At 46.5% G+C, this 14,731-nt stretch overlaps 1 protein-coding gene across 1 annotated transcript in view; it reads left to right on the forward strand.

Moving 5' to 3' along the window:
- LOC121585949 overlaps nt 1–9,323 on the forward strand; it is a 28,256-nt gene extending 18,933 nt beyond the window's left edge. Inside the window, exons 4-8 of the mRNA XM_041902306.2 lie at nt 1–494; nt 2,697–2,779; nt 3,343–5,026; nt 5,117–5,395; nt 7,631–9,323. The exon at nt 1–494 is cut by the window's left edge and continues 106 nt beyond it. Coding sequence (XP_041758240.2) covers nt 1–494; nt 2,697–2,779; nt 3,343–5,026; nt 5,117–5,395; nt 7,631–7,858 — 2,768 coding nt within the window. The 3' untranslated portion in view covers nt 7,859–9,323. The remainder of the gene's footprint in view (nt 495–2,696; nt 2,780–3,342; nt 5,027–5,116; nt 5,396–7,630) is intronic.
- The last annotated feature ends 5,408 nt before the right edge of the window (nt 9,324–14,731 follow it).

Below are 14,731 nucleotides of genomic sequence, written 5' to 3' on the forward strand. Positions count from 1 at the left end.
GCACAGGATCCAGCATGCTTAGCGACCACTCGACCTCCGACCCCCAAAGCAGCAGTAGCCAATCAGAGCCCACCAACCAACACAACTCTCACCCCCGTCGTCACGGCAACGATGAACTCGCCGCCCACAGAAACCAGGTGGATCAACGAGACCCCCGTAACTATGATGACTGTGTTGGTAACCAGGAAGTGGACGTGTCAGAACTGGAGGCCATCCTGCGAGGGGTGATGGGGCGGGGATTTGACAGAGACTCTCCCTCTAAAGGGGGTATGGTTAATGTCCACCACGCCTCCCACGGTGGACCTAGTGTAGGACTAACCCACAACACAGAGATGAACTACAGACCTCACAGTGGACCTAGTGTAGAACTAACCCACAACACAGAGATGAACAACAGACCTCACAGTGGACCTAGTGTAGGACTAACCCACAACACAGAGGTGAGCTATGGGACATGGAGTGACAAGAAGAAGAATACTACTGCCCTCAACGCCGTGAGTCGCCACGACATTGTCTCTTTCTCATTCCCTCTTTCATTCTTTTATCTCATTCCCTCTCTTCTGCTGCTCAGCCTCCATGTCTGTCTTCAATCCTCTCTCTTTTCAATCTGTCTTTGTCTGTCTCTGTCTGTCTCTATCTGTCTCTATCTGTCTCTGTCTGTCTGTCTCAATCTGTCTGTCTACCTGTCTCTATCTGTCTGTCTCTGTCTGTCTCTGTCTGTCTCTGTCTGTCTCTGTCTGTCTCTGTCTGTCTCTGTCTGTCTCTGTCTGTCTCTGTCTGTCTATCTGTCAGCCTGTGCTTTAATGTCTCCTTCATTGATATCTACAGTGGGGGAAAAAAGTATTTAGTCAGCCACCAATTGTGCAAGTTCTCCCACTTAAAAAGATGAGAGAGGCCTGTAATTTTCATCATAGGTACACGTCAACTATGACAGACAAATTGAGGAAAAAAAATCCAGAAAATCACATTGTAGGATTTTTAATGAATTTATTTGCAAATTATGGTGGAAAATAAGTATTTGGTCACCTACAAACAAGCAAGATTTCTGGCTCTCACAGACCTGTAACTTCTTCTTTAAGAGGCTCCTCTGTCCTCCACTCGTTACCTGTATTAATGGCACCTGTTTGAACATGTTATCAGTATAAAATACACATGTCCACAACCTCAAACAGTCACACTCCAAACTCCACTATGGCCAAGACCAAAGAGCTGTCAAAGGACACCAGAAACAAAATTGTAGACCTGCACCAGGCTGGGAAGACTGAATCTGCAATAGGTAAGCAGCTTGGTTTGAAGAAATCAACTGTGGGAGCAATTATTAGGAAATGGAAGACGTACAAGACCACTGATAATCTCCCTCGATCTGGGGCTCCACGCAAGATCTCACCCCGTGGGGTCAAAATGATCACAAGAACGGTGAGCAAAAATCCCAGAACCACACGGGGGGACCTAGTGAATGACCTGCAGAGAGCTGGGACCAAAGTAACAAAGCCTACCATCAGTAACACACTACGCCGCCAGGGACTCAAATCCTGCAGTGCCAGACGTGTCCCCCTGCTTAAGCCAGTACATGTCCAGGCCCGTCTGAAGTTTGCTAGAGTGCATTTGGATGATCCAGAAGAGGATTGGGAGAATGTCATATGGTCAGATGAAACCAAAATATAACTTTTTGGTAAAAACTCAACTCGGTCGTGTTTGGAGGACAAAGAATGCTGAGTTGCATCCAAAGAACACCATACCTACTGTGAAGCATGGGGGTGGAAACATCATGCTTTGGGGCTGTTTTTCTGCAAAGGGACCAGGACGACTGATCCGTGTAAAGGAAAGAATGAATGGGGCCATGTATCGTGAGATTTTGAGTGAAAACCTCCTTCCATCAGCAAGGGCATTGAAGATGAAACGTGGCTGGGTCTTTCAGCATGACAATGATCCCAAACACACCGCCCGAGCAACGAAGGAGTGGCTTCGTAAGAAGCATTTCAAGGTCCTGGAGTGGCCTAGCCAGTCTCCAGATCTCAACCCCATAGAAAATCTTTGGAGGGAGTTGAAAGTCCGTGTTGCCCAGCGACAGCCCCAAAACATCACTGCTCTAGAGGAGATCTGCATGGAGGAATGGGCCAAAATACCAGCAACAGTGTGTGAAAACCTTGTGAAGACTTACAGAAAACGTTTGACCTGTGTCATTGCCAACAAAGGGTATATAACAAAGTATTGAGAAACTTTTGTTATTGACCAAATACTTATTTTCCACCATAATTTGCTAATACATTCATAAAAAATCCTACAATGTGATTTTTCTGGATTTTTCTTTCTCATTTTGTCTGTCATAGTTGACGTGTACCTATGATGAAAATTACAGGCCTCTCTCATCTTTTTAAGTGGGAGAACTTGCACAATTGGTGGCTGACTAAATACTTTTTTTCCCCACTGTATTTGTCTATCACTCCACCCTCTGAAGTCTATTTTCATCTTTAGTAATGTACATCTCTCTCTGTCCTCTCCCTCCCTCCCTCCCTCCCTCTCTCCCTCCCTCCCTCCCTCCCTCCCTCTCCATCCTCCTCTCCCTTCTCTCCCTCCCTCCCTCCCTCCCTCTCTCTCCATCTCCCTCCTCTCCCTCCCTCCCTCCCTCCCTCCCTCCCTCCCTCTCTCTCTCCCTCCCTCTCTCTCTCCTCTCTCTCCCTCCCCCCTCTCTCTAGGCCCTGAAGGAGATAGCCCGTGTGAGTGAGGAGCTGTGTAGCTACCAGGATGAGATCAGGAGGAAGTCAGGAGGGGACAAGAGGTAAGACTATGTCAACAAACTATTCACTTTATAGTGCACTACTTTTGACCAGGGCCCATAGGGTTTTATATAGGGAATAGGGTGCCATTTGGACACACTCACTGTCTGACGATGGCTGGATCTAACCAGTCCTCGGCTGTGAGCACCATGGCACTTGGATGGAGCTAAGCCCTTCTCTGTGTTAAATACCTGGGATACTCGCTGTACTTTTTAAACTCGGCATCCAGAACTAAATGTTGCATGCATTACGAACCACTGTTTCAAATAACCAGGCATGCTTGGTCTGCTCGATTTGCCTTAGCAGCCACCAGTCATTATATGAAATACCTGGGAATCCTGGGATGCTGGCTGTGCTTTGTAATGGTATGGACTTCCTCTCTCTGTTCAGTCCCCTGCCCTAGGAGTCAATGTTTCAAATACCTGGGATGTTTGCTGTGCTTTGTGAACTTGCCCATTCTGCTTGATCTCTCCTAGAGTTGATTGTTTGCAATAGCTTAGATGCTTGCTATGCTTTGTAACGTAATGACCTTTGCTTTCCCTCTGTGTTTGATTCCCTGCCCTAGGGGTCGAACCGAGTCCATGTATTTCCCCGAGGTGGACCATGTTAAGACCAGAGAGAGAATGGAGGACCCTGCCTTCAACCTGACCCAACTGGTGGCTGACCTCCGGGCCCTGGAAGAGGAGAACTGGCTGTCCATCAGGAACGACCCCACCAGGGGCCCCAGTCACCTCAAGGACCCCACCACCAAGCCCCCTGAGAGGGAGAGAGAAGCACCTCTGCTCCCCCCTCTGCTGGTTCCTCCTCCTATCCCTCCTCGGACAACATCATGGTACCTCGCCAGCCCCTCTCCTCCGGCTCACGACCACGAACTACAACAACTACATGTCCCAGAATCCCTCAGTGGCTCAGGCAGGAAGTGCCACAGCCCCTGTCTCCTGGTAGACAGGAAGTGCAGCAGCAGCCCATCGATAGTGAGGAAGTTCGAGGCGATGCTGCAGGAGAATGAGGGAAAAGTTCTGACGGAGGCAGGGTTTACCACCTGCGCTGTTCCCGCTAACTCCCACTGCAACGTGGGCTGCTGCCACAATAGCTGGTCCTGCGACGGGAGCCGCTTCGGCAGCAGCAAGTCGTCCACCTACGTGCCTGTCCAGAAGAGCCTGTCTGAAGTCAACATCGTGAGTGCTGCTGGGAGAGACTTTAGCCACGACTACAGGCCTGTTGACAACCCTAGAAGCCCTAAAAGCCCAGAGAGAGAGAGTCTTCTACAACCTGTAAAGAAAGGCTTAACAGTTTCAGACATCTTTGTTGGCGTTAGCTTAGAGTTACCCCCTCCAGACTCCAACCCTCCAGGTCACAGTAGGAATAAGATGCTGGAACAGGCCACTGCTGAGTTTAACAGGACTCTCTTCCAGGCTGAGATGGGTCGAGGGATCGAGGACGAGGAGGACAGTTTTATCTCAGCAGGTGTCTCTAAGGGGGACATACCAGATGGTACGGCGGTATGTGGCGAGGTCACACACGGGGTCACCAGGGAGATGAACTTTGACCTCCCGCCACGGCACACCCCAGAGGTCAGACAGAAGGAGGTGACCTGTGACATCACAGCTCAGAGGTTGAGTTCAGAGGTCAAACTGAGCCAGGCCCTGCCCCCGTCTGACCTCCACCCAGGGGTCACCGTCAGGATCTTTGACCCCCCTGCCACCTCTGACCTTTCACCCCAACACCCAAAAGTTACGTTTAGGAACATGCCCTCTAACCCCGCCACACGCTGCCCAGAGGTCAAACACAAAGCTGGACCCCCCAACAGCCCATCTAAGCCCAAACTACACAGGTCCCTCTCTAGTGAATACAATCAGCCTGCCCAGACTACACAGACGGCTCCAGGACCAGGGGTGAGTGCCAGTCCCAAGAGGGACAACAAGGCCCAAGGAGAGAGGCCTCATTCAGTTAAGTCATGCCCAGCACCCCAGCCTCCTACAAACCCCAGGCCAAGGCAGGTTGGGCAGCCTGGGGGTCACCAAACCACAACGCAGGGCACCCCTAAACCTGGAGCTGGGGGGCCAGGACTCCGTGTACCTGGTGTGATGAGCGACCACCCCTGGAAGCCCCTGACCCTGGCTGCTTTACGGCCGGCCGAGTCCAGGTCTAATTACGGCGCTGTGGAGAGGATCCTGAAGAGCTATGAGAACACTGCCTGGAGCCAGCGGTACCAGCACCATGCCCAACCCACTGAGTCTAGCCCTAACCCTAATCCTGGACCCAGCCATGGTCCTAACCCTAAACCTGGACCCAACCATGGTCCTAACCCTAACCCTGGAACCAGCCATGGTCCTAACCCTAACCCTGGACCCAGCCATGGTCCTAACCCTAACCCTGGCTTCAGCCCCAGTCTCAGCCCTAACCCCAACCCCGGCCTCAACCTCCTGATCCCCAGCCCTAGCCTCCTCCGGCCTACTCCCAGTCACAGCCCTGGTCCTAGCCCCAGACAGGAGGAGGATCTCAAGGATCTTCTGGAGGAGGTGATGGATTACAGGGATCACCCAGGCCCTGCCTCTGGACACTCCCACCAAAGCCAGCTGACCAGCTCCCACAGAGAGACAAGGCTAACCATGCAGGTGAGTTCAGCGTGAAACGCAAACGCATGAATACAACCCCCTCACCCCATTACATTACATTCAACCCACCACCCCATTACATTACATTCCACCCACCACCCCATTACATTACATTCAAACCACCACCCCATTACAGTACATTCAACCCATCACCCCATTACATTACATTCAACCCACCACCCCATTACATTACATTCAACCCACCACCCCATTACATTACATTCAACCCATCACCCCATTACATTACATTCAAACCACCACCCCATTACATTACATTCAACCCACCACCCCATTACATTACATTCATTCTAACATTAATTCACTTGTTCAATTCAATGAACATTATTCATTAAAACAAGTTTGACTTCTTTATCAGACTACTTCAGGCTCTCTAAACACGTTTAAGTGGCAACGTTTGCGTCCCAAATGGCACCCTATTCCCTATGGGTCCTGGTTGAAAGTAGTGCACTCTAGGGTGCCATTTGGGACAGGCGTAATAAAAAGGGGACCTCACACACATTCCATTGTGAAATCCTTCCTGATTGTCCTGGGCGGAGGACGGCAGCACTGGGAATGGTGTTTATTTCTGGTATGTGCGGAAAGAAAAGAGGCCAAAGCCTCCTGGTTAGCTGCAATGTGGCCCATTTCACTTTAAGAGCCTTGTAACATAGGAACCAAGAAGTTAACTTGGCAGGCAGAGATTCTACTCTAACCTCCAAATCCAACCCTTTCATCTTGAGTCTCTCTCTCGCTCTCGCACCCCCCCCCTCTCTCTCTCTCTCTCGCTCTCTTTCTCTCTCTCTCTCTCTCTCTCACCCTCACCCTCCCTCTCAGTTGGAAGCAGTAGGTTTCTGGCCCTATGTTGTGTTTTGTGTAATTACAGAAATATCTCCAGTCAACCTCTGAGCCATCCACAGACCACAGGAATGAAACCTCCTTAGATTAAACTGCTTTAATGTCATGCAAATGTTTCTGAAACCGTGAGAGTCAGTCAGTGATTACCAGGCCTATTAGATTGGACATCAGAGAGAGAATGCAGTGGAACTAGAAGCTCAAAATGAGATGGTCATCGCTCTGAGTGGAATATTTGTTCATTTAATCATGATTGAGGACGGCTTCGCTTTGGGCTGTAGCACTTTCCTGCAGTCAATTACCAAAAGCCTCATGGGTGGAATGCTATTAATATTTTTCATAATTTCATAATTAATAAACATTCTTTCAAAAAACCCGACGAAAATCCGGTGTTTCTATGTCAAACAGTTATGTTATATTTCAGTCTTCTGTAATATTGGGATGTAAACTCAAAATTGAATAAATGTCAACTCTATATCTGACATGGTACAGGTGACTTATTTTTTAAAGCTCATAACCATGTGTGTGAGGTGTATACGTTTGTTTCAAAGTAGATTAGTTTAAGACTACCAAGAATCACTCTGTGTGACCCTGATTTAGCCAACTGCACTAAACGGTTAAGTATCGCAGGCCGGGATTCAATACAAGGTGCATTATAGTGCAGCGCACTATAACAGACTTTTAAAGGTAATTTACGCTTGAGTCGACATGCGCAGTGTTTACCATGCATGTGATCTCCTCGAACATCTGGGGAAAATGTATTTCAAAGACACCTTGCGTTAAATGCTGGCCTTAGGATCACTTTCTCAGTATCCCTTCTCTATCCACAGACTGACAGTAGCCAAGACGTAGAGTAGATGCTCAAGGGGGGCTACAGATGACGAATGTGGGAGGTAATATGGAAAGTATTACATTTTACATTTGAGTCATTTAGCAGACGCTCTTATCCAGAGCCACTTACAGGTAGTGAGTGCATACATTATTTTCATACTGGCGCCCCGTGGGAATCGAACCCACAACCCTGGCGTTGCATTCCAACTCAAATGATTTTCTGATTGTTCTGAAGTGAAATAGAATAGATGGCCAGGGGCTGCAGACGGAGAATTGGAGCCTACTGTTCCTGCTCAAATCATGTTTTTATGGCTGATTGGCGTGAGGAATCAGAATATTTGTTAATTCTCTCCCCCTTTCTCTCGCTCTCTCTCCCCCTCTCCCCCTCTCTCTCTCTCTGTCTCTCCACCTTTCTCTCGCTCTCTCTCCCCCTCTCCCCCTCTCTCTCTCTCTCTCTCTGTCTCTCCCCCTTTCTCTCGCTCTCTCTCCCCCTCTCCCCCCTCTCTCTCTCTCTTTCTCTCTCTCTCTCCCCTTCTCTCCCCCCCCCCTCAGGAGTGCAAAGAGTCTTCCAGCTCCTCATCAGTTCAGAAGATTTTCTCTCGTCCGGCCCGTCCAGCCAACCGCCGCCCCCCGTCTCGCTGGGCTAGTTGCTCCTCCACCTCCTCCTCCACCTCCTCCTCCACCTCCTCCACCCCTATCAACCACCCCTCTTCCGGCTCCGCCCACAAACACACCTCATTCTCCTACTCAGCCTATCACACAGAGACAGTCATCATCTGACCCCCAGTTGACCCTGTGTCTGAACCAATAAGATGCCTTCGTTGCTTTACGTACTCTGACGGTCCTTTCTCAATTCATCCTTCCTTGATTCCTTCACATCGAAGGCCCGAGCCGAGGGACCTTGGACCCTGATGAATTGAGATAGAACCTGACTCAAACCTGCCTCTTCCTCCAGCACCTCTGTACTTACCAAGACTGTTATTTCTACTACCGACCAGACTATCAAGAGCTTTAGCTGTGGACAATGTTGAGTTAGTTCACCAGTCATCTTTAGAATGTATCTCATCAACCAGTGGAGGAGACATTTTAAATCTACTCTACAATAGATTCTACTATAGATTCTACTATAGATACTCCAGGATCCCCAATGCTGACTGTACCTCTGTGACTTAGTGTGTTGTGTCCCAAAGGGCACCCTATTCCCTATATAGTGCACTACTTTTGACCAGAGCCTGGTAGTGCACTATGTAGGGAATAGGGTGCCATTTGGGCCACAGTTATACTCAACACCATTCACTTTACATACTCATCTTTACGCTCTTCAATTTACATGTTGCATAATAATTACAGTATTACAGAATAATGTTTGTTATTCTTTACCTTATAATATCATATATCAGATGGATTACATAAACAGTCCTGTTTCTTAATATTTACCAAAGGTGTTGTCTACAACTTCTCTTCAGTAATGACCGACAAGTTTCTATGGTTTTATTTGACTGTACATCGCTGGCTGTTGTCAAGCGGGATAGCTGGCTAGCTCCTGGCGTTAGTGCTCCCTGTTGTCAAGCGGGATAGCTAGCTAGCTCCTGGCGTTAGCGCTCCATGTTTTCAAGCCAGATAGCTGGCTAGCTCCTGGCGTTAGCGCTCCATGTTTTCAAGCCAGATAGCTGGCTAGCTCCTGACGTTAGCGCTCCCTGTTGTCAAGCGGGATAGCTGGCTAGCTCCTGGCGTTAGCGCTCCCTGTTGTCAAGCGGGATAGCTGGCTAGCTCCTGGCGTTAGCGCTCCCTGTTGTCAAGCCAGATAGCTGGCTAGCTCCTGGCGTTAGCGCTCCCTGTTGTCAAGCGGGATAGCTGGCTAGCTGCTGGCGTTAGCGCTCCCTGTTGTCAAGTGGGATAGCTGGCTAGCTCCTGGCGTTAGCGCTCCCTGTTGTCAAGCGGGATAGCTGGCTAGCTCCTGGCGTTAGTGCTCCCTGTTTGTGGGGGGTATGCTTAAAGGGGGCAATCTGCAGTTCAAACAAAAAACAATTGACTAATAGCGGATTGCCCCTTTTTAAAGTATTTGTTTTGTTTTAACGCGATGAAAATGGACAACAACCCCTTTCTACTTGTATTAACTGTAACCGATGGGGAACTATCTTCTCCTGTTGAGCAGCACCACAGTCTGTTGAATCAATGTGGCGGTGACCTCGTGTGATGCCTTTGCTGTTCTTCATTTTGTGTAATAAATGTAACTACATATTTACTGTCTGCTTCTAAATATGTCTGGATTACAATTTATAGTATAATAATGCGTATTCTTCTCATATTCTGAATCCCGTTTTGTTTCTACTTGGGATTGTAGAGATTTTGCGTTATACTCCATATACTCAGATATAGCATGGCTATGTGTAACCTATGGACATCTCATCAACCAGTGGAGGAGACATTTTAAGTCTACTCTACAATAGATTCTACTATAGATTCTACTATAGATACTCCAGGATCCCCAATGCTGACTGTACCGCTGTGACTTAGTGTGTGTCCCAAAGGGCACCCTATTCCCTATATAGTGCACTACTTTTGACCAGAGCCTGGTAGTGCACTATGTAGGGAATAGGGTGCCATTTGGGCCACAGTTATACTCAACACCATTCACTTTACATACTCATCTTTACGCTCTTCAATTTACATGTTGCATAATAATTACAGTATTACAGAATAATGTTTGTTATTCTTTACCTTATAATATCATATATCAGATGGATTACATAAACGGTCCTGTTTCTTAATATTTACCAAAGGTGTTGTCTACAACTTCTCTTCAGTAATGACCGACAAGTTTCTATGGTTTTATTTGACTGTACATCGCTGGCTGTTGTCAAGCGGGATAGCTGGCTAGCTCCTGGCGTTAGTGCTCCCTGTTGTCAAGCGGGATAGCTGGCTAGCTCCTGGCGTTAGTGTGATGCCTTTGCTGTTCTTCATTTTGTGTAATAAATGTAACTACATATTGTAACTACATATACTCCATATACTCAGATATAGCATGGCTATGTGTAACCTATGGTCATGGTATGGTAACTTGTCAAAGTACGGTTCTACAGATATAGCATGGCTATGGTGATTGAAAGGATAATGGCTGTGACGCTGCGGGGTAACTTTAGTTCAGCGATGTTGAAGTGGGCGTGTCAAAGCAAATCACTAGTCTATACGGTTCCTCATGAAGGACAATCCTCTCTCCTGACCTCTACAGAGGTTAAGCACCAACACTAGAACCCCAGGGGGAGATCTGACTCACTCAATCTCCTAATGTTTGACATCCAGCTGTGGCACACTGTGATTGGTTGACACCCTGCTATATAACTACTGCAGTACACACCTTTTCTATTCATATACTGTCCATACTGTCTATACACACAAATACAGTACCAGTCAAAAGTCTGGACACATACTCATTCAAGGGTTTTTCTTTATTTTTACTATTTTCTACATTGTAGAATAATAGTGAAGACATCAACACTATGAAATAACACATATGGAATCATGTAGTAACCAAAAAAAGTGTTAAACAAATCAAAATATATTTTAGATTCTTCAAAGTAGCCACCCTTTGCCTTGATGACAGCTTTGCACACTCTTGGCATTCTCTCAACCAGCTTCATGAGGAATGCTTTTCCAACAGTCTTGAAGGACTTCCCAAATATGCTGAGCACATGTTGGCTGCTTTTCCTTCACTCTGCAGTCCAACTCATTCCAAACCATCTCAATTGGGTTGAGGTCGGGTGATTGTGGAGGCCAGGTCATCCGATGCAGCACTCCATCACTCTCCTTCTTGGTAAAATAGCCCTTACACAGCCTGGAGGTGTGTTTTGGGTAATTGTCCTGTTGAAAAACAAATGATAGTCCCAATAAGCCCAAACCAGATGGGATGGCGTATTTCTGCAGAATGCTGTGGTAGCCATGCTGGTTAAGTGTGCCTTAAATTCTAAATAAATCACAGAAAGCACCCCCACACCATAACACCTCCTCCTCCATGCTTCACAGTGGGAACCCACCCCACGTCTCACAAAGACACGGCGGTTGGAACCAAAAATCTCAAATTTGGACTCATCAGACCAAAGGACAGATTTCCACCGGTCTAATATCCATTGCTCGTGTTTCTTGACCCAAGCAAGTCTCTTCTTCTTATTGGTGTCCTTTAGTGGTGGTTTCTTTGCAGCAATTCGACCATGAAGGCCTGATTCACGCAGTCTCCTCTGAACAGTTGATGTTGAGATGTGTCTGTTACTTGAACTCTGTGAAGCATTTATTTGGGCTGCAATCTGAGGTGCAATTAACTCTAATGAACTTATCCTCTGCAGCAGAGGTAACTCTGGGTCTTCCTTTCCTGTGGCGGTCCTCATGAGAGCCAGTTTCATCATAGAGCTTGATGGTTTTTGCGACTGCACTTGAAGAAACTTTCAAAGTTCTTGACATTTTCCGGATTGACTGACCTTCATGTCTTAAAGTAATGATGGAGTGTTGTTTCTCTTTGCTTATTTGAGCTGTTCTTGCCATAATATGGACTTGGTCTTTTACCAATTTGGGCTATCTTCTGTATACCACCCCTACCTTGTCACAACACAACTGATTAGCTCAAACGCATTAAGAAGGAAAGAAATTCCACAAATTAACTTTTAACAAGGCACACCTGTTAATTGAAATGCATTCCAGGTGACTGGTTGAGAGAAGCTTGTTGAGAGAATCCCAAGAGTGTGCAAAGCTGTCATCAAGGCAAAGGGTGGCTACTTTGAAGAATCTCAAATATAAAATGTATTTTGAATGAGTAGGTGTGTCCAAACTTTTGACTGGTACTGTATATTTTGGATTTGTTCGTATTGTTTTGTATTGTCAGGTATTAGGCTACTGCACTGCTGGAGGTAGGAACATAAGCGTTTCACTACACTCACCCAATCATCCACTTCCTTCCTGTTTGAGCGATTACCGTGGCGATGAGAACTATCCGACAGTTGCCGGCTCATCCATCATTCTGACGGGGGGTTTTGATTTCATCAGTCTACCCCAGGGACTCAGGAGTTGACTGGGCTGATCTAGGCTGCATCCCAAATAGCACCTGATCTAGGTGCATCCCAAATAGCACCCAATTCCCTATAAAGTGCACTACTTTGGAACAAGACTTTGGACTGGTCAAAAGTAGTGCACTATATAGGAAATAGGGTGCCATTTGCGACCAATTCCCCCCTCCTCTTCCAGTTTATCAGCCTGTCACATTATAGTAGATGTCCCATGAAGTTTTAGTATCTCAGCCAGACCCGGCTCCCTGGGTGGACACCAGACCTGGGTTCAAATACTACTTAAAATCTTTCAAATACTTTGAGCGTTTTTCTCTAGCCTTCCTAGAGTGCCAGCTGTGTGGCGTTTATAGTTTTGGGACCTTTCTATCATTCCATTAAGCCAGGCAAGCTCAATTATATGATTTCGAATAGTATTTGAACCCAGGTGGTGGACAGACACCTAAGCCCTGGCTGTCTAAACCTGGCACCCTGCGCTGATAGAAATAGCAGGTGTTAGCGACAATGTTTTGGTGCCTGAAATCCTACCCCTCTCCTGGACCTGGTGATATAAGCCCAGTGCTGCTTCCTTCCTGATGTATACCCAGAGCCCAGCCCTGACCTCTCCTTCCCTGGGATGTTTTCCTGTTTCTGTGTCTGGGTTGGGTGGGACGTGGGTGGGAGGGTGGTCATGTGTTGGCCTAAGCACCCAGTCAGTCTGTAAAAACAGTAAACAAACCTGGACTTCATTCTGCATAGTGACAGACACAGACAGACATGGACCCAGGGGTGAGCTCCACCAGTCAGACAACAGTCAATGGAGTCTGCTAAACTCATTGGCACAAATATTACTAATATCTGCTGCGTTGGGTGGGAGGATCTTCAGGCTGGCATGGGTCCAGGTCTGAGGGCACAGTAAGTCAGTAACCACATGACACAAACATGGGCTGTCTATCTTCACTCTGCATAGTGACAGTCACAGATAGATAGACATGGTAGAGAGATGCAGAGGAGAGATGCTAGGGAAGATGCACTTAGCTCCATACACTACCAGTCAGACAACAGTCAGTCTCCTAAACTCATCGGCACAAATATTGCTAATATCTTTAGAAACAAAGATTGTAGTGATGATGATGATAATGATACTAATATCAATAGTGACGATCATGATGATGATAATGATACTAATATCAATAGTGATGATTATGATGACGATCATGATGATGATAATGATACTAATATCAATAGTGACGATCATGATGATGCTAATGATACTAATATCAATAGTGATGATTATGATGACGATCATGATGATGATAATGATAATAATATCAATAGTGATGATTATGACGACGATCATGAGGATGATAATGATAATAATATCAATAGTGATGATTATGATGACGATCATGATGATGATAATGATAATAATATCAATAGTGATGATTATGATGACGATCATGATGATGATAATGATAATAATATCAATAGTGATGATTATGATGACGATCATGATGATGATAATGATAATAATATCAATAGTGATGATTATGACGACGATCATGAGGATGATAATGATACTAATATCAATAGTGACGATCATGATGATGATAATGATACTAATATCAATAGTGATGATTATGATGATGATCATGATGATGATAATGATACTAATATTAATAGTGATGATTATGATAATGATCATGATACTAATATCAATAGTGATGATTATGATGATGATAATGATACTAATATTAATAGTGATGATCATGATGATGATAATGATACTAATATCAATAGTGATGATGATAATGAACAATGACATGGTTATGTTGTACTGTCCATAACACGTACACTATGCACATCAGAGAGTATCTGCTGTCAGGCCCTTTCTCATTCCAATGTTCCCATCTGAGCACATGACAGGAATAACACCCAGAGGCTTTCATGTAGAAGGGATCCATTTAAGACCTCCAGCTCAGGATGTCTGATCTAGATATCTCCTCACTTTAACTCTAACATTCCTCTCTATGGTGTTTATAGCAGGTCAAACGGGTCCATAGGGCTTAGAGCTGGACACACACACAGAGCGGACACACACCTTGTACTGTAGCAGCTGTGATATCCTCTTTCTAGTGTTAAGTGCACTCCCTTCCTCTTCCTGTTCTCTGGTCCACAGGTCCTCTCCGCAAGTTCCACGTGTGTGTGTGTGTGTGTTCCACCGCCCTCCGACCTCTGACCTCCGACCCTTCTCTCTAGGAGTCCTGGGCCCCAGTGGTTTGGGTTCCAGCCAACCTGCCATCCATCCTGCCCTGAAATAGACATTCTACTGAACTTAGACGTTCAACTCAACTGCAAGAGTCAGTGTGTGTGTGTGTGTGTGTGTGTGTGTGTGTGTGTGTGTGTGTGTGTGTGTGTGCGTGCGTGCGTGTGTGTGCTGGTTCTTCTCAGTCTCAGAGGTAGGAAGCTTTTAGCACCATGCAGACTCCAGCACATTCCCAGACTTCCTGTGTTGCTGCAGACAGCTGGGTATCAACCTGGTGATGCATCACTTAGTGGCTTGTCCTCTTCCCCCCCCCTCCCCCCTTTCTCTCTCTCTCTCGCTCTGTTTCTCTCTCTCAGC

Source organism: Coregonus clupeaformis, chromosome 17 (genome assembly GCF_020615455.1).
Source record: "Coregonus clupeaformis isolate EN_2021a chromosome 17, ASM2061545v1, whole genome shotgun sequence".
In the NCBI taxonomy this organism is placed as follows: Eukaryota; Metazoa; Chordata; class Actinopteri; order Salmoniformes; family Salmonidae; genus Coregonus; species Coregonus clupeaformis.